At 48.7% G+C, this 24,149-nt stretch overlaps 8 protein-coding genes across 8 annotated transcripts; 5 read left to right on the forward strand and 3 right to left on the reverse strand.

The window, feature by feature from the left end:
• Positions 1 to 78: 78 nt before the first annotated feature.
• On the forward strand, positions 79 to 1,250 carry ABOM_007743 (dihydroflavonal-4-reductase; the record flags this gene model as incomplete). The annotated part of the gene is made up of 3 exons (XM_022534872.1): positions 79 to 619; positions 683 to 885; positions 936 to 1,250. Coding segments are annotated over 3 exons (1,059 nt in total), but the record flags the coding sequence as incomplete, so codon positions are not given.
• An 830-nt stretch (positions 1,251 to 2,080) lies between these two features.
• ABOM_007744 (Rho family protein) lies at positions 2,081 to 2,719 on the reverse strand (the record flags this gene model as incomplete). The annotated part of the gene is made up of 1 exon (XM_022534873.1): positions 2,081 to 2,719. One exon carries the CDS (start codon positions 2,717 to 2,719, stop codon positions 2,081 to 2,083), a length of 639 nt encoding a protein of 212 aa, XP_022387956.1.
• Positions 2,720 to 7,042: 4,323 nt separating this feature from the next.
• On the forward strand, positions 7,043 to 8,617 carry ABOM_007745 (Zn(II)2Cys6 transcription factor; the record flags this gene model as incomplete). The annotated part of the gene is made up of 1 exon (XM_022534874.1): positions 7,043 to 8,617. The coding sequence occupies one exon, from the start codon at positions 7,043 to 7,045 to the stop codon at positions 8,615 to 8,617; it is 1,575 nt and encodes a 524-aa protein (XP_022387955.1).
• Positions 8,618 to 9,143: 526 nt separating this feature from the next.
• On the forward strand, positions 9,144 to 10,207 carry ABOM_007746 (Kelch repeat protein; the record flags this gene model as incomplete). The annotated part of the gene is made up of 2 exons (XM_022534875.1): positions 9,144 to 9,303; positions 9,357 to 10,207. The coding sequence occupies 2 exons, from the start codon at positions 9,144 to 9,146 to the stop codon at positions 10,205 to 10,207; spliced, it is 1,011 nt and encodes a 336-aa protein (XP_022387958.1).
• Positions 10,208 to 10,905: 698 nt separating this feature from the next.
• Positions 10,906 to 12,795, forward strand: ABOM_007747 (solute carrier 40 family transporter; the record flags this gene model as incomplete). The annotated part of the gene is made up of 6 exons (XM_022534876.1): positions 10,906 to 11,269; positions 11,326 to 11,495; positions 11,552 to 11,591; positions 11,648 to 11,805; positions 11,868 to 12,401; positions 12,502 to 12,795. 6 exons carry the CDS (start codon positions 10,906 to 10,908, stop codon positions 12,793 to 12,795), a joined length of 1,560 nt encoding a protein of 519 aa, XP_022387957.1.
• Positions 12,796 to 13,363: 568 nt separating this feature from the next.
• ABOM_007748 (uncharacterized protein) lies at positions 13,364 to 16,419 on the reverse strand (the record flags this gene model as incomplete). The annotated part of the gene is made up of 2 exons (XM_022534877.1): positions 13,364 to 13,709; positions 13,814 to 16,419. The coding sequence occupies 2 exons, from the start codon at positions 16,417 to 16,419 to the stop codon at positions 13,364 to 13,366; spliced, it is 2,952 nt and encodes a 983-aa protein (XP_022387950.1).
• A 2,559-nt stretch (positions 16,420 to 18,978) lies between these two features.
• ABOM_007749 (arylsulfotransferase family protein) lies at positions 18,979 to 20,524 on the reverse strand (the record flags this gene model as incomplete). The annotated part of the gene is made up of 2 exons (XM_022534878.1): positions 18,979 to 20,259; positions 20,312 to 20,524. The coding sequence occupies 2 exons, from the start codon at positions 20,522 to 20,524 to the stop codon at positions 18,979 to 18,981; spliced, it is 1,494 nt and encodes a 497-aa protein (XP_022387949.1).
• Positions 20,525 to 21,934: 1,410 nt separating this feature from the next.
• On the forward strand, positions 21,935 to 23,005 carry ABOM_007750 (uncharacterized protein; the record flags this gene model as incomplete). The annotated part of the gene is made up of 1 exon (XM_022534879.1): positions 21,935 to 23,005. One exon carries the CDS (start codon positions 21,935 to 21,937, stop codon positions 23,003 to 23,005), a length of 1,071 nt encoding a protein of 356 aa, XP_022387987.1.
• Positions 23,006 to 24,149: the final 1,144 nt, after the last annotated feature.

Raw genomic sequence — 24,149 nt, forward strand, 5'->3', positions numbered from 1 at the left:
TTTCTGGCTCTCCAACCTTGGCCTACTTTTTCCCTCTGTATCTTCCTACACGGGACTCCATCACGTCACACACCCAGCGCTGAAATGGCCCGTCACGTCCTTCTTACCGGAGCCAATGGCTTCATCGGATCGCACATCCTAGCCCGGCTTCTTGACTACGGCTGTACCGTCTGCTGTGCTGTTAGAACACAGGAAAAAGGGGACCAGATCTTGAGGAACTTCGCCGCCCAGCAAGCTCAGATAACTATCACAATCGTCTCCGACATCGTTGCACCGGGAGCATACGACACGGCGGTACAGGGAAACCCTGCCTTTGACGCCGTCTATCATACTGCATCTCCATTCTCGTACGCGAATATGGGAAGCAATCTCCAGTTTCTCGAGCCGGCGATCAAGGGAACATTGAATCTACTCAATGCTGTGAAAGACAATGCCCCGGATGTAAAGAGAGTCATTTGGACCGGCAGCTGCGCCAGTGTGATTGACTACGACAATCTTGTCTCGGACCCACCAAAGGTTTATACGGAAGCAGATTGGAACCCGGTTACATGGGAAGAGGCCGTGAACGGGGATCCATCGAAAGCATACAGAGGTAGTAAGCTCTTTGCAGAACAAGAAGGTATATTACCTACCCTGATTGCTGTTGGCAGAATGCGGTACTAAGACGGTGTTATCTACACAGCTTGGAAGTTTATGAACGAAGAGCAGCCGCACTTTGACTTGGTGACGCTATCTCCGCCGGCAACCTTTGGCCCTCTGCGACACTCTATCACAAGGATAGGAGAGCTGAACGAATCCAATTCTCGGTTGTGGAAACTTTGCTTCAGCTCGACAAAAGATGCGCCCGTGCCCTATATGCCTGTACACACCTACGTTGACGTCCGAGTAAGTCATCCCAGATGGACACTTAATTGGATCAAACTAACATTCTGTAGGATCTTGCAGATGCGCAATTCCGAGCTATGATGGTCCCAGGGGCCGGTAACCAACGGTTTGTAGTGTGCGCCAGGCAATTCGACTTCCAGGATGTTTGCGATATTCTCCGATCACACCATCCTGAACTGGGCGAGCGAACACCGGTTGGCAAACCAGGCACACGCTCTTTACCTCTAGGTGCGTATTCCATTGATAATTCCAAAGTGAAAAAGTTTTTAGGGGTGGAGTTCCGAAGTCTCGAAGAGACAGTTCTGGATGCTGCACGTTGCATGTTAGATATTGAGCGGAACGAGAAGCAAGCTCATTTCAACTAAGATAGGAGTATTTTTGAATTAGCACGAATCAATGATACTAAAACAAGGACAATCACTCTCATATTTCCCTCATCTATGCTTTGAGAATGTGGGCAGCTCCATCAGTGCAAATTCTACGGTAAAACCACCATATAACCAAGATTGAACAAACTATCGGAATTGCGTATAGTGAGAGGTTGCTTATACTGAGGTTTCTATACCCCATAGCTGGATTGCTTCTAATGCGATTACAGGTCGTCCTCATCATGACAAGGTGATTCTTCCACCGATGCGATGGTATTAGTGTCCCTGTGAGTGAAATGAATATATGGGTCATATACCAGGCTTATAACGAACATACGCTTGCGGACGACTATTATGGATTGCTATTACTATTATGGCAGTATTGGCGTTCGCGAAGGAATAAGCTATTGCTTCTAATATTAACCAACCATTGTGAGTATCAGGCATGGCTTAATCGAGGTGAGTATTCAATTGAGATGTTGCAGACATTGAGAATTTTCAGCGAAGGGTTATTCCTCTCGAACAGCGACTAGAGGGGATTTCCACCAAACTATATCGTTGAACATTGTCGCCCGGAGAAACTTTGGTATTCCTTGGACATTCTTCTGTGTCTCTTGGTGCTGACCCCAATCGCCTCTAACAGGAGCAGGCTCCCATTCAAATTCGTAGGAACCACTCACTGGCTTACTATGCGCCTCAGGCATTCTTCGAGAGCGTGTTCACAGTAAATATTATCCCTTCTATTTCGATGGTACAAAAGAGAACTGTTGACATCCCAGTGCGTCAGCTCAGCGCTCGGCCCTGGCACATTGGATGCACTAGCGACTCTAGCCACTTTTGTAGTGGGTGACGGCCTGCGCAGCGGCCTCGAATACTTCCTGAACTCCCTCCAAAGTAGTAGCTGAGCATTCGACGTACTTCCTAGCCCCAATTTGGCGACATACCCTGATCGCCTCCTTGGGGGTGACCTGCGCCGTTGCTGCGTGGGAGGCCTCATCACTCGCCTTCGGCTTTTCATGAGATCGCAGATCTTTCTTCCGCCCTACTAACTTCGTCATCGCCTGCAGGAATGCATTACTCGCTTTCGGACTTTCTCCACGGTGCAGATCCTTCTTACAGCCAACCAATATAGTCGGTATATCACCACAGGAATGCCGAACTTCGGAGGCCCATCTTGTCTGCACGCTGCTGAGAGACTCCGGTGAATCGACGGAGAAACAGATCAAAACAATATCACATAAGAGATAAGAAAGAGAGCGCAATTTGGCAAATTCTCCTCGATCAGCCGTGTCCCAAAGGGAGATCAGGGTCCGGCTCCCCGCGATCGGGGAGGCAACCTCTTGAAGGTCTAGCAGGGTAGGTATTTCACCGCTCGCAGGATGGCCTTGAGTGAAGGCAGTAAGAAGACTGGTTTTTCCACAGCTTGTATCACCGATGACTACAAGTTTGCGAGTGATATTACTCATGACGGAACGACTTCGTCAACAGGTAGGGGTATGTCTTGTAAACACGAGATTCCGGTCGAGTGGATAGTTTCAGTCGGGATGACTCACGTCCCGATATGCCGAGGTAAAGGCGTGCGACTCTGCGATGCTTGCAGTTGCTGCTGCTGGTTTTATCTGGAGATTTCTGCTCTGGGCGGGCGATTTCACACTGGACGTGTGAATTCCATATTTAATTTATCGCTCCCAGGGAATATCTGAATATCCATTTCACCCAAATATAGGAGGCAAATACCAAAACTCAACTGTCCGTGCACTATTGCGCACACGCCAGCATCGCTAAATCGGTCTTCATAACTATTTTAGTAGCAAAGCTATAGTTAGACATGCTCAAAGGTTTAACTTAACAAGAGTATTACGCAAGCACTGGGGGGTACTGCACCATGCTCAGTTTCAGCGCCAGCGGTCAACTGACGAACAAGTAACAAGCAATAAACTGAGTAGGCGTGATGGTACTGATGTGCAGGTAGCCTAAGCGGTTTTCTTAGTATGGGCCCCCCTTAAATCTATTATCAAAATGACTATTTTACTGCAGAATGTAACATTAAATCCGTGAATTATATTGTATAATACCTAAACACCATGCCCACAGAATAATTGTTATGGCAGGGCAACCCACTGTTAAGTTGCAAGGCATCGGACTCAGCCAACACAACCTTGGATATCCAACCAACTGTCCTAGGAAATCGTGTTTTTCATAAAAGGCGTAGCAGAGTAGCTGGCGTTTGACAAGACCGAGAGCTTCAGCTATCAATGAACCATGATTTCTATACAGATGCGGTCTGTCCAGGAGCTTCTTGACATAAGAAGCCCGTAGAACCCTGTTGCAAGATGACGTGTCAGATATTACCTTTATACTCAAAATAGGTTGCAGGTGAATAGTAAGTACCCCAGAAAATGCACAACATAAAGCCTCTTTGCCTCTTCTCGCGCAAACTTGTGCGAACTCTACCCCGTCGGCGGGGGTTTGACGAGGAACCTCGCAGTCCAGACCTTGACCAGGGAGGACGATGCTGCAGCATTGCGCCTCACTGTGGCCGTTGCTTGGACAAATAGTGGAATCGCGTGCTTTTATAAGTGGGCTTGCCAAAGCACCAACAGCTCCGAGGCAAGTCAGGAGGATATACTTGTTCATGTGCATGGCGTAAGAAGGGTTGGGGAATTTCAAAGACGTAGGGGCAGGGAGGCGACTTGGTAAGTGACCGATTGATAATAGTATGATAAAGGAGCGACGGTTTGAATGAGCGACTGGAAGTAAAATGAATGACTGACTGATTTGAAGGAGTGACTGGGCGTAGCAAGAAACACAATTCCAGTTGGGACAAGCAGGGCTATCCTAGGTTTTATATACTGCGGACGATATATCCTATGTTCGATAAGTATCATACATTCCTCGGAGTTTTACACGATCGTAAACCACCTTGAACTAGGGGTTGAGACACCCGATCCATACCCACGATGCACATTCTTCAGATAGCATTCTTCGGTAGTCACATTATGATCCTTTTGCATTCGAACTAGAACGTTTTGAATAGCTGAAATAGCAAAATTGCAAGGAGCTCCTTACCGAAGGACTACAGTGCCAGTGCGTCCCCCAGTTCGAAAACCTTGAGCGTTATTATAGTTTAACTGTCGAAATGTAACGATAACTGTCAAAAGAAACTCTCTGTCATTGAACGTGTAAGCTTTACTTTAATCGAACTTGTGCTCATGAGAAGCTCCGTTGATATTTGTTATTTATAAATTCACGTCACGCCTTAACGTGTCGGAGTAGTTAGATTTACAAAATACAGCCCGTCAAGAAGCTTCCCTTATAATAGATTATCTCGAGGAATCCTCAGGGTAAGTAAAGGGAAGGATCGACTTCAATTACATCACTGTCACGGCGCAAAAAATGCAGTCCTTATCGGGTGATACTCGTTTGAACTTGAGTAGTAATTATTAGGCTATTAATTCAGCTATACCTCATGTGACTAGCTTCACAAGTTAGGTTCCAACCATGCAGCCTGGTGGAGGCTACGAATCCATCTAGAGATGTTGATTAGCTGAGTAAACCCCTTGGTATATGTCTATAAATGATGAGAGCTATGCTGGTCATAACTGCAGAATGTACTTATCAACAAGTTCCTCCTGCTGGATAGCAAGCATTCTTACAGATAAAAACACGATTATAACGATGTCTTTCTAACTATTGGTATATGATGACAGAGGTGTCGGGCTGAAGAGGTGATTCCCACAACACCAGCTTTAGAAATAGTAAACATAATTAGATTGAATTTCATGAGTATTCCCAGCTGAATTCTATCGCCAGGATTAGGGCGCCTCTAAAATCCTGGGGCACGAGAATACTACGCGACTCGCATAGCCACCCAAACTCCCCGCATACCGTCAGCAAATACTAAGCCCATAGCTACCAGAAAGGGATGCTGATCGCCAGACTGATTGGGAATCAGATATATCGTTCATTAGAGGGTGGGGCTACGTTGGGACTATCAGCAAGGGTGACTGCGCAGCATTCCAACATGAATCGAAAACCTCCAGCATGAATGGGATACATATTTCACTTACTCATTATCCCTCATTGAGAGGACTTTATTGCCGCTCTCCTCACTCATGACATAGCATGTAAATTTAGCTTTTACTCAGACTTCGTGGACTGTCATCCCAGCAGCATCGTGTTAGGTTGACGTTTGCCTCCTTGTCGACAAAATGATCCTTGTGGTGGACGCCGTTAACCATGGCGATGCGATGCTTTCGGGCTGTCCCAAGGGACATACACCAGAGATGCATTCACTACCAACATGAGTCCCTGGCTGGCTTGCTGCAGACTGCCCTTCACGCGGTGATGTTACCTTGTTTTCTACTAGTAGTGGGCACCAGAATTTGACCCTCCGAGGTTTCAACCCAAACACTATCTAATTGAACATTAAGTTCCCTTCTCATAGTTGCAGCTACTGATGTTGATACTGACACCTAGCCAGCAGACGATAAATAGGAACCAGACTTTACACAGTGCCATGTTAGCCAGTTTTCCCACGCGACGCTATGATATTCTACTAACCCCTGATAGAAAGTCTAGTGATATAGAACGGTCCATATTCTAACTCTAGCGGATGGGAACTGCGGCATTCTGGGGTTGTGCGACTCACATCCAAAAACATTGCTAAACTATCCAGGCCCACACAGGTTACCATTATGCGGCACGAAGTCTCCTATATAGAATCTGTAGTAGTGTGTTGCGATGTACATACTTAGATATGGCTATATGACAGATTGGGTTAAAAGATACATTCGTAACATTTCAATTGATTAAAAACGTTTTGCTTCCAGTTTGAGGCTTTTGGGGAAGGTCTTTTCCTGGAAGAGCTGATCAAGTGCCTCCTTTGTAATCGTCTTATTTTCTGGTAGTCTGTAAATGTACCAGACAACACGTTGGCTGTAGATGCAATAGTGGGAAAGGCTACTTTGCCCTTGGGACTTTCCTCTGTATTACTCAACCTGTATAATGCTACAACAGCATGGGACGTAGTACTAAAAGGCTCCTTAACCACGTACCATCTTCAGGCGGAGGTCTGGGCACATTTGTCTGTGAGGTCCAGGATTATATATAGTATCCCTAATGAACCAGTTGGTCATCGCAGAAGCAAGCCGTGTCCACAACCAGTGGCATAGATGTTCTCCTGCTTAATTTGAACAACCCTTACGCTCCGCTTCTATATATCCAGGGCATAGCAGAAGGCGATTGGGGGAAGAAAGCACAGAGAGTCACATTTACTTGGTAGGACAAAGTGTATGGTGATTTGCGGGTCCAGATGAGTAATCAATATTTGACCCGATCTCGGGCTCTCACCTCTGGCTTCATTTTTACCTTGTATCCAAGATTTCAACTCGGAGGTCGCAGCGAAAGGTCTTACTACGCTAAACAGATATGCCTAAGCAGATCTCTTCAACAAGAAATGTAAAGCAACCCAAAATCCGTCGTAGTCACTCGGGCTGTCGACCATGCCGTAGAAGAGGCAAGCGGGTGAGTGAACATCCTACAATCCACCATTGCGACGAAGCATCTTCTGAACCGAACTCTTTCAGTGCGATGAGGCAAAGCCCAGCTGCCAGGCCTGCGGGCGGTTGTCACTGGATTGTAGCTATGGTATCGACTACACTTTCCGTAGCCTGGACGGAGCATTGTTTCAGGCGCAGCTAGCAGATCAAAAAGCCTCCACTCGACCAAGTACAATTTTGAAACGAAGTACAGCGAAGGGTGTGCTAGACCCAAAACTTAAGATTGGAATGCTCAACTACCTGAACAGACTGGCGACTTCTAGTCTGCCGCCAACTGTCAGCACGCACCATGAGATAGAGCTTCGATACGTGAACCATTTCCAGACTCATGTGCGCCATCTCCTTCCAGCGCTTTCGCTGCAACTTGTCGACAAATTCTTACAGTCGCCTGGGTTACGATTTGCCGTGCTTTGTATATCGGCATCCAATCTCTCAATGCTCAATGCACGGGTTCAGCACCGCACCCTACCAAATGATAGCCGAAAATCTGTTTTCAGCCCACTCGTGAATGGCTTGCATCACAGCCACGCCCAGCAATATCACGATTTGGCGCTGTGGGATTGCCGTACTGCAGAGCATGAGGGGATCAAAAATGAAGCACCGGCACTACTCGCTGCACACGTTCTTCTGGCCTATTACCATCATGCATCCACGGATTATCTACGATTTCGATTCGCTGTGAGGGATGCTGTGCGGTTCGTTTTGCAGAACAGGGCGACTATCGCTGATGCTCCAGATGGTGCTGACGCATTGCAAATGTGGTACCGCCTCTGCGCATCTCACCGACCCGCAAAGCCACCTGCCTTACTCCTTGAAGGCGAGGGAGCAAGTTCTTTTGGGCCGAATCTCCTTCCGGATGTTACTGAACATATCTATCTCACTTGTATCGTGGGGATGAATGTAGATGACCTTATCTATGACATTCTGATCAAGACACTGGAAATCCGGACCAAGTTGATGGTGTTCCGTTGTGTAGCAGCCATCCGTCAGGTCTCTGAGACCTCCAGTGATATTGGCCCTCTTGCCCATGAAGTGATGAATAAAATGCTAGGGCGTGAATGTGGGCCAGATGAATATGCGGAGGCACGGGATAGCTTTGTGCGCGGCTCAAGTTTGCTAGGCTTGCTGGATGTGCAAAAAGAACGTTTGAGGGTGTGGCGATCTCGACTTAATGCGGACCAGCTGCGAACTCAATGCGGTTCTACCTCCAGTGCAGAAAGGCAAACGAGCCCTGAAGCTCCAGACTTACTCATTAGTCAAGAATTTCCGACCCATCGAGATGCCATGAACGCCTTGTACTGTTTGCTTTGCGAAATCACATTCGAAGAAGGCAGGCAAACTTTCGCATCGGACCACATGTCTACCGTCGTTGGAGTCGATCCTTCAAATGTGATTGCCAATATGGCCTATAGTGCGTGCCATGTTGCTAATAGTCTTAATCTGGCCGTATCGAATACGTCGGACGTCTACACGATGAGTCTAGCAGAGGTCCTGCTTCAGCTTGTGTTTCTCTGGCGATCGGATGAGCTGTTTCACTACATACTGGATGTTTTATGGCCACGGCTTGAGACGCACGGAAAGGGCTACGAGCACTCCCACTACCCTACGCATCTTGTCAAGCGTATTATAGCTCAAACTGCAGCATACTGGGCGCAGGGTCGAGTGGTCAATTTCGCCCAGCCAGCAGTCGCCGAGAACATATCGAAGTTAAACCTGTTGGATATTGACCATCCGTTAGAGCTGGTGGTCTGCGGGTATAATATGGATGGCATGTATTTCATCGAGAAAAGCCCACTGCCTTGATGTGTTTTTCTGAGTGCGCATATCCTGTCATGATAACTACACCTGCAGTATACATGCCGCGATGTCCCTTACAAATTCCTTGAGGCCATATATCTGCTGTGCGCCTCCTAGGCGACATCGGTGTCAACCTGTGGCCTAACGGAAAATCGCGCAACTCCATCAGCGGCCAGGCACTTACCTCATTTGGGATCCACTTTAAGAATCATTCTGATCTCCCAAGATGTGGAGAGGTTTTCTCAGAGATGTGCATGGCACTAGCCCTGTTTCGGACATATTTTACGCCCGTATTCTGCATTACGCCTGTGTCGTTTGCGCTAATCGTATCTGGTAAGCGATGTACCTTTTCTGGACATGTCTAACCCGCTTTGGAGAATATTTACGCCGGTACTGAGATTACCGTTTTGCTCCCATGGCCTGAGGCTATGGAGATGTCGAGAAGACAGGCGCGCATTATTTAAACACTCTCGTGTGCCATTTCAAGCTCGAGCATTGGAAGCTTTCCTTAGAAACGCAATTGACAGAAAAAATGACACGCGCAGTCTGGACAAACCTTCTTTCGGACGACTCTATTCGGAGGTCGTCGCAAACCCTATCGGTCATTGCGGGCGATGCGTATCTGTACGGCGGGGAGCTGCGGCCCCGTGAGCCGGTGGACTCAGCTGTCTATCGCATTCCCCTAGACAACAGTGAGAATACATAATTTAACACCAAACGGTAACTCCATGCTGATTTCTCATAGAACAGCCTTCGCATACTAGAACATCCACGATCACCAGCACGCCCGAGAGCCCACAGCCTAGAGTCGGGTCTGCATCGACCACAATCGATGGCAATGTCTATATCTTCTCGGGCCGTGGTGGCACTGCCATGGCTCCGATCGAAGAAGTCGGTTCATTCTGGGTATTGGATCCAAATACCAGTGCCTGGGTACAGTTGAAGCCTGCAGACCCTCAATCTCCTTACCCAGCGGGACGCAGTTACCATACCCTGACGAACAACGGCAAAGACACTATTTTCCTCCACGCCGGCTGCCCCGAGAAGGGCCGGCTTTCCGATTTGTGGGCGTTCAACATTTTCACTCGTCAATGGCGAGAGCTAGCCCCAGCCCCCAAGCCAGAAAGAGGCGGTACATCCATTGCTTATGCGGAGGGGAAGGTCTTCCGGATGAACGGCTTTGATGGAAAGACAGAACAAGGCGGTGCATTGGACGTGTATGACCCCGCGAACAACATTTGGAGCACCATCACGTATCCGGCGGATGGAGTTTCTGGTCCGGGTGCACGCAGTGTGAGCTGCTTGCTGTCGCTTAAAGTTGCTGGGAAGCCGAGCCTTGTTACTATGTTCGGTGAGCACGACCCTAGCAGCCTGGGACACCAGGGTGCAGGTAAAATGCTTTCCGACGTGTGGATCTATGATATTCAGTCTGGAAAGTGGATGGAGGTCCAGACGGATGCCGATAACGCCCCCGAAGCTCGCGGATGGTTTGACACCGATGTCATTACAAATGGTTCGAAGGGTAGTATCGTTGTCCACGGTGGGCTGGCTGAGTCCAACGAGCGGCTCGGGGATGTGTGGAAACTGGATTTTTGATACGCCCGCCAGTCTTCTGTCAGCTGGAAATTCGTCAGCATAGCATCGTGCTTCCAGATTTCGGGGCACATTTTCATTTGACCACATCGGAGTCTTGGTAAAGGCACGGGACATGTCCTGATATTCTAGATAGGATTGTACCTGTTAGTAGTATTCATCGGTCCAGACTAAAATCCTAAAGGTACATGTGGACCTAATCACCTAAGCTGTACGAGGGTAGTTCTAGACGTCTTTCGTTTAAAAGCTAGTAATGGACTGTGCATGAGGGCTCGCGTAGTGAAAACCGTCATGGTACATGCTTTCTGATAAAGAGAATACCCTGAGATAATGCGTTACAGCCACTACCTCGATACACCCCACTTACACCCAGGTGGAGCACGAAAAATGGCTGTTGTTCCGTGTCTTGCCACCGGAGGGAGACTGCTCGTACGCATGTACCAGCGAACCAAAGCCCCTATTACCGTATGGTCATGGCGATCATACGCTTAACTTTCATTTGTCTCTTTGTCTTTTGCTTACTTTCAACTTGTTTATGTTTCTAATATCACGCCAGACTCCGTAGGCTCGGATATCCATCGTTCCGTCCATCATTAAGCACTTAACTTCTCCTATTCATTCCGTTCTACGGAAAGGGACCTAAAGACACAAGGGCGGTTTATGTCGTCAAACTACCAAAAAGCTCTCTCTATATCCCCATAATGGCACCATGCACGACCGAATCATTGGCTCCTTCAGAGCACTCACCTCTTCTTTCTGGTGATCCTGAACCAACTGGCCATCCACAGTCAACATTTCCCCACGATCGGTCCGAGCCTCACATAGCACATGAAGTCCCCAATACGTTTGCACGTCGATTATACATCTCGCACTTCCTATCAACATGGAACTCTCGTGTCTTCGAGTTTGGAGCCGTCCTCTACCTGGCTTCAATTTATCCGGGAACCCTGTTACCTATGTCAGTTTATGCCCTCTCCCGAGGTATCGCTGCGATTTTGTTTGCACCAGCGGTGGGCAATTACATCGATACTGGCAACCGACTGCAAGTAGTTCGAGTCTCGATCGGTGTGTGATATCCATCGGATGCTACTGAGTTTGACTCATATACTTATCTAAACCAGTGCTACAAAGAGTTGTGGTGGCAGCATCTTGCGTGATCTTCTACCTGCTTGCAATGGGCTTGCCGATGCTCAGCGCGATGGATAATATCTTGCTGGTGGCATTGGCGCTCCTTGCCTGCATTGAGAAGCTATGCTCTATTATGAATCTAATATCCGTTGAAAGAGATTGGGTGCGTATATGAAGATATACCTTGTGCATAGGCCTAATTTTCATATGATCTGTTAGGTTGTTGTCGTCGCAGGAAATGACTACGAAGGCCTCAAGAGTGAGTATGGGATTTGAACAACGTTAAACATTTAGTACTAATGGAGATTGACACAGCCATGAATGCTCAGATGCGCCGGATCGACCTCATCTGTAAGCTTATCGGGCCGCTCGTCATAGCCTTGGTCGCGGGTATCTCGACTAAGATTGCCATCACGTTCAATCTGGGAATGAACATTTGTTCTGTAGTCTTTGAATACTTTTCAATCGCCAGAGTAAGTGCCAACGTTCATATTTGAAATCACGCGCAGATACTAGTTCTAACACGCACCCTAAGGTATACTATGAAGTACGCGACCTCCAACGGCCAAAGGCGAAAACATATCTCGACTCGCCAAACACAGACTCCAAGCAGGAAAACAGCATGACGCGCCTCTGGCACTACTGGCATTGTCTGACACATAAGGCACTGGGAGACTTCGAATCCTACTTCCGTCACCCGGTCTTCCTCCCCTCATTTGCCGGCGCGTTGCTATACCTGACTGTCCTCTCATTTGCCGGCCAAATGGTCACATGGCTCTTATCGACAGGCTACGACTCCACGCAGGTTGGAATCGCGAGAACCCTAGCCGTAGTATTGGAAGTCCTCGCAACATGGATCGCTCCTTGGCTCATGGGGAGAATTGGTCCGACTCGTGCGGGTCTCTGGCTCGCGAATTGGCAGATTACATCCCTGGTAGCCGGAATGACCGTCTTCTGGATGTTCTCCGACCAACCTCTAATTTCTGCATCCGGACTGGTAGGAGGGACGATCCTCAGCCGAGTCGGGCTGAGGGGGTTTGATCTGTGCGTTCAGATTCTCGTTCAGGAGGTGAGTGGTTTGAGTACCTTTGGCGAACACATCTACGCTGTTTCATCCACCCCAAGCTCTGCAAGGGGAAAGATATAAGACTAACGTACCCCAAATACAGTGCGTCGAAGCCGAAAATCGAGGCAGCTTCTCCTCGGTAGAGGCTGCGTGGCAGAACGCGTTTGAGATCGGTTCGTACATCTCGACTATCATCTTTTCGCGACCGGATCAGTTCGCATGGCCAGCCCTTATCAGTGTGGTTGCTGTGGGCCTTGCTGGCATACTATATGCGGTCTTTGTTCGCATGCAGCGAGGCCATTTGATACATGTGCCAACGTGGATTGCAGCGCCGGGAATGCTGCAACAGGCGAGGGAGAGGTGCATTGAGCGGATTTATTCGTCATCGGAGGTCTAGTGTGGGTATATTGGGGATACATTCCAGTTGTGGGTGTCACGAACGCTATTCTTATTTATTGGTTATCTAGTGAGATACAGATGGAGGTAGAGCATCCTAGGGTCAAGCACGAGAGGAGGACGTTGTGAAAATTGCGAACCATTGATTACTGTACGGAGTGAAGTGAACAATAGATACAAGAAGGGGGAAGTAGATAAGGATAGACAGGCCGTGAATCAGAAAGGAAAACACAAGGAGTAGTAAAGAGGGCCCATGATAACTCAGGAGCCCTTTCAAGAGAACCCTCAAGCCCAATTGTAAACGAATGTGCCTTTTCTGCACCACAGCTCTCATCACATCAATCGAGATAGGCCCCCCACAGATGTGAAGTTGCCATTGAGAGCTGTCACACCTATTCAACACCCCAATACTCCATAGGACTGTCCAACGAGAACAGAGAAGCCAACCACACTGCGTGCAGTACATACCCTTTTCCGCACTATGTGCTTCCCCATCGATGACTTCCTCGCCGATTAGATCCGCCAGCCCTCGTTGTATGCCTCATTGCTAGTCGATTATTCTCACCCGCTTACTCTTTCACAGGTATCATGAGAAGATCATCAACGTTCTCTCCGGCGTCCTTTGCCTCTTTCATATTCTTCGGTGGCAACTTATCCTCCTTTTTATGATCGCATATATGCCTAGGTCCGCCAGCGTCCAAAATGGCAGCCTCGACACAGCCGTTCTTGAAGCCCGACATCGTGAACGTGACCTTCTCAGTGTCTCGTTCTCTGCCTTCGAATTGTGACTTTTCATGCTTGTAGAAGAGGTAATCATTGATCTTGAAGTTGACGAAGAATCCGTTCTTGTGGCATTTCTTCCTCAGGGCATCGGAGAACGACTGCCCATCAGTCCATCCATTGATACCAGCGATCCTGAATATAACTGTGTTATATCCATTGTCGTCCAATATGTCACAGGTGGCGGATGGCTTCGCCGCAGCGGAAGTCCAGGAGGCTCGGCAGCCTCGGCAGAAGACTTCGATGCGGCAGCAGATGCATGGACAACACCCATGTAGGATACAAATTCTGCCATCCTGGACGTAGACGCAGATGCCTCGGCCGAATAGGAAGAGGCGATGGATTCCACGGTAGAGATTACCTTCGTTGCTCCAGCGCACTCGGGTGTTGCATCGTGGTCGTCGTCGAAGTACTTTCCGGAGGCGCAGGACACGACTTCTCCATTGGACTGGGTCGTGGTAACGGGTGGCGGCACACTAGAAGACGCTGCGGCGGGTGTGGGCGTAGGAGTACCCATGGGTGTGAGCGAGGGTCCAGGCGTAATCATTACTGGGAATAGCGGCCTACTGCTGGATCCGGCATATATGGGAATTGGTCCAGCGTTGATCAGCGAGCTACTAGAGGGGTAGTTCACTTGCCCAGGCACGACCATGGGCCCTCCAGCCACCACATTGGGTTGAATCATCTGCCCCGCCGCTGGGGGGCCCTGAGCACCACCGAGGAAAGAATTCATCGTTGCACCCGCAGGAGGCATAGATTGGCCCATGTTGTTTGTTGGCTGGATATTGGCGTTGGCGTTATTCATGTTGTTGTGCATGCCCATATATGCGCCATTCTGGGGCGGAGCCGCCGGGGGATAGTTCGGTACTATAGAGCCTGCTGGGGGAGCCATATTGTTGCCATACCCATTGTGAACGCCGTATTGGACGGAGCCGGTCAGTTCTTGGTTCGGTTGCGTTAGGCCTCCAGCCGCAGCCATATTGTCATTAGTACCTCTCTGTACCCCATCTTGCACAGAATATGCCTGAGCAGAGTTAACTGACATAGGAGCTGCAGGTTGGTACATGTTGTTCTCAGTGCCACTTGTTAATCCACTTTGAATAGGCTCTGGCGGAGGTGAGCTCGATGCAGCCACGGGGTAGATCATATCGTTCGCATTACCGCTGTCCATTCCATTGACTGGAGCATTCTGTATAGAGTCTGATCCTGGCTGCGGACCCACATTGTTCACCGCATCATTGGCGTGTCCATCTAGAGATTGCGACGGCAAATTATTTGACTGGGGCGATCCTCCTGATTGATCAAGGCCATTTTCAATGCCAGATTGTACCCCTTTGACGAGGCTTCTGCCGGGGGAACCCAAGAGAGGGTTATTGGCCGCGCCAGCGCCAACTTCGGGCGCTGGAACCTGCGCAGCTTCGACTGGGGCATTACCCGCTGCACCACCAACAGCGTCAGCACCACCAGCAACCGCATTGGCAGCGGCTGGGGCACCACCACCTACTATTCCACCAACAGCTGCAGCACCTCCAGCAAACCCACCGGCAACTGCTCCAGCGCCAGCGCCGACTATTCCACCAATAGCTCCAGCACCTCCAGCGGCGGCACCAGCACCGGCTGCTCCACCAACGGCTTCAGCACCTCCGGCAGCCATACCAGCAGCGGCTGGAGCACCAGCGCCAACAGCACCAACGCCCCCGCCAGCAACCGGAGCAGCTGCAGCTGGAGCACCGGCGACTGCGGGGGCCGCTACTGGAGGAGCTGCGGCGGGGGCCTGAGGAACTGCTCCGGGCTGAGGGCTTGTAGGTGCAGGGGGCGTATTGCAGCGGAATAGACAGGGAATATCAATTGCGTCAAGCAAGCCAGGCAGGTTCAAATATGTACCCTCACTCTCAATTCCCAGCAGCCCCAGTCCGTCAATCACCGGAAGGATGGTTTGAATCCCATTTAGCGCGGTTCTTAAAAGACCGTTCTTGTGGGCCATGGACTCAATTCTCATGGTGGAGAATCGAGGTGGAGCCTCCGAGAACGTCGGTAAGCGTGGTGCCCTTGTTATAGGAGGGATCATGTCGTCGTCTGTCGTGGTGTCGGGAGACTCGTCTGTCCCCTCTGATGAAGGAGTTGCGTCGGGAGGTGAGGTGCTTTGCACAGGCTGTGGAGCCGGATCTGTCGTGAATAGTGCATTAGACGATCGTTCAGGTACTGGAGCAACCTGCACGGAAGTCGGTGTATTTGACGAATCATGGCCATTACCCGCAGGGATGACAGGAGCGGTAGATTGGTATGAAGTATCGACAACGTTGCTTGAGGAAGCAACTGCATAAGCGCCCCCACTGACACTACCTGGCATGGACGAGTAACTGGGTAGGTATGCGGCACCACTGACCCCAGCTGATGGGCCATTAAGAGCACCTGGAGCCTGGACTGGGCCTCTCTGGTCCGTGTTTGCAGCGATGAAATTGCCTGGGTCAATTGGAATGCCGTTCGGTGCAACTGTTGGCTTAAGAGCCCTGTTCGTGGTCCACGTTACTACTATTGTTGAAGTTATGACCTCCTGAGTGCCCACAGAACTGATGCCACTCTCGTAGGCTGGACCTGGCGGATTCGCCGGACCATTTGGAGAAGGGCCATTCCCAACTGCGTTTTGGGGATTGACCGCATTTTGAGCTGGGGGAACGATATTGCCACCGATGTTGGCATTTGTAGAACCATAGGCGCCGTTATTGGTAGCATCGGAGACTCCAACAACACCGTTATTAGTAACATCGGAGTACTCATTGGTCGCCGGCAGACTAAGAACCTTCTGTACTAACAAGAGTACCAGAGGGATTGATTTCTGGTACATGGCTCAAGGGTGCTGTACGACTCACACTGTAATTGAAAGATTGTATGGGGCAGGTGAAGAACAAGATTATAAATGTGGCGAATGTTAGGGCCAACTGGACGTTGTCCTTAGAAGGAGAGACTGAGAACAAGACAATTGAACGAGTGGCAGGTTACCCTAAGTGGAAACGTATTCCAGCCATAGGTGACCCAATATACGACAAATGAATAACGTTGGGATGTGGGTTCTGCCCGTAATTTATCAACGGGGTGAGCCGCTGCCCATAGGACAAGAGGGTAGGTATCAGTGTTTCGGCATCCTAAAGTCCACGAGATGAGTGGATTGCTCGTATCTGCAGAGGGCCATTGTGATATCCAGATTCTGATATGGGTTCTTTGTTTCTCGGGCACGGATTCAGTGCCTTCTGCGTTTGAAGCTTGGCAGGGGCATCCAAAAATGATGCCATTTGGTTTAAACCGATTAAGCATTAACAGAATATCATGCCGTTTATCAGCACAGGCATCGCTCCCAATCATGGCCAGCAAAGAGTTTCATCCACTGAGGTCGGGTATGATCAGATGTTAAACAAAGGAACACAGGCCGCTTGAGAGTGTATGATGAGTTTATAGCGCTGGCCAGGGCTTGCACGCCCGGAACCCTAATGGTAGGATGAAAAACGTGATTCGTGGAGACTCTTTGCCCAATGTCCACCAAACGTTGCCCGGTGCGTTTAACAAGATAGGATAGAAGCCTGCCTAGGACGCCCAAGCAATACACGGAGTAGTCTTCATTCATATGGGCGATTACTACCACGGAGAAATACTACCAGCGTGTCCATACCTCTATTCCGGGGTCTCGGTTCATACAGTGTTCTTACATTACTTTGCCTATCCCAGTCTTATCGGTGCCGTATACTGCATTATTCATATAACTCAATGTAACGGTCGGACACGACTGTCGAGTTACATAAGGATATATATCCTGATCTACGGTGTACGGACGAATCATAAACTACACACCTCTGGTATTAACAAGCGTTCGCGTCATTAAGACTTGCGTAAACCTTTGCACCTGCTTGAATCTTGGAACCTGCCTTTTGACTTTCATTTCGCTCCTATTAGGGGCAAGGGGTTGATAATTCTCAAAATCTTCCAAGTGGATCGAAGTGAACTTCTCTTCAGCAACAGCTTTGCCGTACTCCCGCAGGGGAGCTGTTGACACTATAACATATGTTACTATCTCTTCCATCGGTGTATATGATTCTGGATTTCACGAATGTTAAGCCTACGTGAAGAAGTCGCAGGATGCCTTGCACGCCACCAAATACCAATGTCCGGCCCCACTAAACTACTAGGCTTGGTCAGTATCGCTCATGCTACTCCGTACTCTGTGTTGGAATACAGATGCCTATGATTAACTACCAGCGTTGAATGTACTAATGTGCAAAATCATCACTCTTATGATGCATACTATGCCCTACCGGCGTTACATTGGTTTGGGTACGAAGACATACTACTGGAGTACACATTCCGTTGTAGGATGGCGACTGGTCCACCGATTTTCCTTGTAGCTATTCGTTGAGTGCACCCTACCATTGGCAGTTCTGGGAAGTAATAGGAGATAGAAGACAAAACGGAGACGAAATGCAGGCCTTCTACTGTGAAATGATAATGTGTCTCTATGGCAGGCAGCCCGGTCAGATACTAGGCCACTAACAAAGAAAATCTCAACGCAGACTAAGCTTGGGTATCATGGTATTCCCCTATCTCAACAATGAACAGGGCATTTTTGCGGATCCCTAAGCCTGTCAGCTTGTAAATTGATGAATTCCTCTTCGGCCCTGTCTTTTGTCTCGTACTGTCTACCTGCCTTGGTGAATTTACATGGGTATTTCAGTATCTCGGTCCATGGTGATCTCAACGTATACTTGCACAAGTGCTAGGTCCAGCTTTCATAGTCTAATGATTCTTCTACCTTCTTGTATCCCGATGAACATGTATGCGGCTTCAGCCGCAGGATATAGCCTCCACGTATCATCAAAACCCTTGATCCACGGTCTGATAGCGTGTCGTAAACATGGATTGCCTTGCCCTTACCGCACTCTAGGAACGGGAGCTATTTTTAGACCCGTCCCCCGCTGAGGAGGCCTATTAGATCGACTGGGTACCTGAGCCTAAGGACATCATCTTTAGAGCCAATTTCCTATAAGGCCATCCTTGGCACACTGCATCAATCATTTCAAGATTCAACAAAGTAGGCAAGCAAATATATTTTGCGGTCAGTATAATTACTTCGATATTGTACTCTGCAAGACAGAAAACATGATATTATAAGTTCGTCAACCTCAAGCAACCTGCAGACCCCCTGCAATCGCTTCCTCAATCTGTGCTGTAACATGTTTTTAATATATACTTGCGTCTAACGACTTGCTCTCACCGTTTCAGGAGTCTTGTCTTCCGATTAATTAACCTGAAAAGGGAACGATTCCGATGTACCAATGGCGAGCGATAGAGAACCACGTGGCTCTCTGACTTTCTAAAGTAATAACGCGAGGACTACTTTCCTCTATCTTTGCATTGTCTAGTCCAGTTTGGACAGTGTTGACGTCGTATCCACGACAGACGACTTCCCTAGGCTTGAGCCGTCGCTCGCGACCGCTTCTGCATATGCCCGGGGGTGGTAATTGGGGCTAGTATAGGTAGTTTGAAAGCCCTGCCTGCCCACCTTGGATACCAGCGTAAACTCACCAGACGCTGAAGTCGTGCCGTAGAAGTTCCAAAAGGCAACATTGGTAGCACCATTCCAACTGACCCAGAACGTAGTCGCAGCGCCCGGGGAAGCCGCATAGCTACGAAGGGCAGGCTCGTCACTTGGCTCTCCGGTCCAATTGAATTTGAAAGCACGGTAGTTCATCGTCCGCGGATCATTTATTGTTGCAAAGAACACGGCGGTTCCATCGTCGGTATGCTCAGATATTGAAGGATGGCTCCCCCATCCGACCAAAGCGTGTTGATTCGGGAGTATTTGGAGGTTTCCCTGGCTTGTTGATAGGAGTCCGTCACCGGGGGCCTCGTATCTCTTCATTAGGCTGGAGGTATTTTGTTCATTGTCAATTGACACGATGATACCCGAGGACCTCGATGACGTGTTCCTATAGCCATTGCTGCCGTTATCAAAGAGTGAGATGACAGTGGTGGTATCGTTCTCCTGCAGGAAGCGCGCGTCATGTTGAGCGGAGAAGTTGTAGCCCTGCATTTGTATTGAACCATTCGTACCGCCCAGCCGCCACAGAACGGATCCATCCTTGCCGGATATCTTGTAAATGCAGCTGGTATGTCTAGCAGATACTAGATAGTCACCATCATCGTTCTTGTCCACAGAATTGATGTGAAAGTAGTCCCAAGCCGTCGCATTGCTAAGACCATCACCCACGACTGTGTTAAGTCGCAGAGGGGTATACGTTTCAGAGATGTTAACATGATCGAGAGACCTCCATTCAAAGAGGACCTCGCCTGACGTGATATTGATCTCTTGAAACACACCGTCCATGACCCAGCCATTGTCTGCGGGCACATCAAACGCCTCTAGGTTATAGCGGCGCGGCTGATAAATCGCGATGAGGACGGAGGTCTCATCAATAATGTTCAGCTCATGCATATCGCTCAAGGTCAAACCATCCCCACTCTGTACAGTCGCTGCTTGTTTATAGTCTGGATTCAGGATGACGTTACGACCCCTAGCGTATCCTTCTATTTGATTTCCTTGGAAGTAGCATAGATGATCAGATCCCTCATAGGGACACACCTGGAGATCATGAAAAAGCTCGGTCGTTGACCCATCGGCTCCGCTCCATACCAAATTCTAGGCTCTTAGTTCAGTCACATTTTCATAAATGTAGCATGAAAGAACTTACACCATCAGTGTCATAGATATATGGCCCTGGTAATTCGGTTTCATATGGTGCCACAAATAGATAGCCCGGGGTAAGAAGAGAGTCATCCTTAAGACTCACTTCTAATATCGGAGCACGAATATCGGGTCTCTGGTTATGAATCAGCGTTGCCGTAACTACACAATAGCTGAGCAAAGAGACGAACTGATTGAAAAGAGATCCAAGTTGCAGCATCGACTACACTCGTGATTGTCAATATGCACATCATTGTCCGAAGCATGTTCTCATAGGAGAACCGGCTCCCCCTGTTTCCAATAACCATGTTTACTGTTGTAAGCGCAGTTTATGCTTCTGCAAATATTAAATGCTCATAATTCTTTCAAGTGAAACGGTCTGTATGAAAGCTCTAGGGTAGGTATTATATCAATGAAATGGAGGACTAGGAAACCCGAGAAAAGATTATCTGCGTGTAGTATCAATTGACCCTACCCGGGATAAGATATATTGGCAGTAATTCTAGAAGCTTACGTATGCGCATTGGGTATCATCGTTAATTTCCTATTGTGGTTACGTCATGACTCCAAGCTTTTACCTTTTGACACCTCGTACCTAGATCGGTAGGGTTCAATGCAAGACCATACCAAATAGGTAGTCCTTCACAAACACGAATGTCACTAGACTTGGTCTAAGGTCACAATTAGAGTCGTGATGGTAGGGTCTAGGCCAATCTCGCCGGGCCAGCGCACGACCCGATCGAAGGGGCTACCATAGTTGAGTGATAGGGATGAGCCGCGTTCTGTTCCAGCATCTAGCAGTAAGAACGCATTCAGATTTCATGACTTACGATCTGGGACAACTGTCCGTGCGCCTGAAGGTTCTTGGGACAAGACCACTCCAGGTAATCAGCGGGTCATGTGTGAGAAGCATGAACCTTCCATAGCAAGACGGCCAATCAACCCTGGAGCACCTATGTCATCTAGCAATCCTGGAGATCATCCGAATCTGCAATTGTCGAATAGCAAACGAGAATTGGCACAGCCCCACGTGAGATATGCTGTTACCTTGGGCCCTCAACCGTGGGTCAGTCCCATCAGAAGGAAACCTTATCACGAACTCGCAGTCGGGACGTCACAAGTGGAACATTGGCAGATCATTGGGCGGAATATATTCTATCCAATCGTATGACCATGTGTGTGTGGATTCCGGGGGTCAAATGTGTCAATCTCAATTGATGTTGCGAACTCTTCCAGATTTGGACCTTCTCGTGCGCAGCCACTGGACTATCAATGGATATGGCTTCCGGATGGCAGAACAAGATTTTTCGGTTCCGTTGCGAACGGCCGGCACTGACATCATCAAAGTCTAGGAGCTGAATTTTATTCTACTGGGTAGACTGGGTATTGATACATGTATGTACATGCATTGCGGCAGGAATGAGGTATGAGCCATATGTAGTACGTTTCTCGCGGCGCGATAAGCTGATTTTACTGACTTTAAGACGTTTGACACGGTGGCGGAGGACACAATTATAGCCATTTTTTGACGCTATATAAAGTCCCTGCGCTTTTGTCAGTCCCGCATCTGATTGTACTTTCCATATACCATCCTAAAAATCCATTTCACTTGGACGGACCGTTCCTCACGATGGCAAGGCAGAACGGATACGAGCCTTATCCTGTGAGGCGTACATTACTGGTCACATATCCTCGTACTGCGTCCAACCTACTCGTAAGAATGTTGTCATTGGAAGCGCAGGAGAATGCTATTTCCAACGAGAAGGGAGGGTACTTCTTCTGGGACTCCTTTATCAAGGGCAGGATAACAAATTCTACGTACACGCCAATTGAAAAGTGGACAACGCAGCAAACCGAAGAAATGCAGCAGGTCTTCCAAGACGATTTCAACCGCTGGGAGAGCACCTCACATATGGCCGAATCTGAGGGCAAGTTATTCTTTGCAAAGGAACATATCCAGTGGTTCGCAGATCCGGCTGCCATTAGCGATTATCTTTCCCATAGCGATAGCCACACTCCATCTCCGGTCAACATCAAGATCCCGACTTCGTACGGCATGCCCCAAGGGTTTTCGTCCAATAACCTCACAATATTCCCCGACCACTACTTGGAGACCTGGAGGCTGACCTTTCTGATTCGTCACCCCGCCTTGGTATTTCCGTCGTTCTATCGCGCGATGAGAGAGCTGGAAAAGGAGGAATTCGCCCAGCCTCATGAAATGCAGCCGTTGATGGAATTGAATGCCACTTTAAGATGGACTAGACTACTTTACGATTGGTGCTGCCAGCATCAAGGGGATTCGAGCATAGGCTGTGAGAGGGATACTCGGTATCCCTTGGTACTAGACGCTCAGGACATTATACATCATCCTGATATTCTCGCTAGGTACTGCAAGCTTATAGGACTCAACCCGGTCCATCTAAAATCGGAATGGAACGCCCCGAATCAGAAGATGGAGAATGGGACCACGGACAGTATGAGCCACAGAAACCCTGAAAGAGTGATGAAGTCCACACTAGAAAATTCATCACATGTCTTGAAGGACAAAACGCCGATTATCGTCGACATCGGGGTTGAGAGGAAGGGTTGGGATCGGGAGTTCGGTATAGATTTCGGCGAACAGATGGAGAAATGGGTGAGGGAGGCAATGCCAGATTATAATTATCTTCGAGCGAGAAGGCTACGAGTGGGAGATGTGTGAATAGCATTGTTCAATATACGCGTACAGTATTCAATAATCTATTCATCATAAGTTGGTACGGGTTAGACGTCCCTTGCTGTATGAACAGCCAATCTGCTCTTGGCCCTATATGATAGTACATACTTACATCCCTATTCGCTACTATGATGTGATGGCTCACTTGAATGGTTGACTTCGGAGTTACCCGAAGCGCAGGAGCCATTCTACATTCAGAGTTCTCGTGTGGCAACGTACCACATATACACCACTAGCCTATGAACCCAGGTGCTCATCAGAATAGCCGTGTGAACCCCGTGCGCAGCTCAACAGTTATACCAAGGCAATTCTGAAAGCCGCATGTCTATTTGTGGCCTGGAGATATAGTCTTCGGGAGACTTTGGTTGCCATGCGAAGAGGTCTCCTAAGGTAACAGCGTTTTTGCTCTTCCTGAAGGATCATATAAGTAACATTTCCGAACAGTAACTACTAATAGCAATACACTTCACACATACTAAGAGCATCAATCAATAGACGGCAGACAGAGACTAAGAATGAATGAACAAGTATCCTTTTCGGCTTCCAGCCCTGGGCGTTCTGAAGCAAATCCGCCCTTCAATCAGGTGCCATATAACTAACAGCGTAGCCACTTATAAAAGGGCCTTATGAGCGCCAGATGGTTTGAAACATCACGGAGCAGTCTAGGCCTAGTGGCTGCACTTGCAACGATCCCAGTTCCAGTTATTGCAGCCAGGCTGAAGGTTGTCGCACCATTTTCCCTTGCAGCGACAATTGTCCCAATCCCAGTCCTGCGGTTTGCAACGAGGGTCTGCACGATGACAGGACTTCTTGCACTGGCATGTGTCCCAGTTCCAGGATTTGCAGTTAGAGTCATAATTACCACACCATCGTCCACTGCAACGGCATCGATTCCAATCCCAATCACCAGGCTTACAGCGGCGATCTGCTTCGTTGCAGACTTTCTTGCACTGGCAGTGATTCCAATTCCATGTTTTACAGCTGGAATCGTGATTATCACACCATTTGCCCCTACAGCGGCAACTATTCCAATCCCAGTCCTCGGGCTTGCAGCGGTGGTCAGGGCTATCGCACTTTTTCATGCACTTGCAGTGGTTCCAGTTCCAGTTTTTACAGTTGGAATCGTAAT

This window comes from Aspergillus bombycis (assembly GCF_001792695.1).
Source record: "Aspergillus bombycis strain NRRL26010 chromosome Unknown contig00058, whole genome shotgun sequence".
Classification (NCBI taxonomy): domain Eukaryota; kingdom Fungi; phylum Ascomycota; class Eurotiomycetes; order Eurotiales; family Aspergillaceae; genus Aspergillus; species Aspergillus bombycis.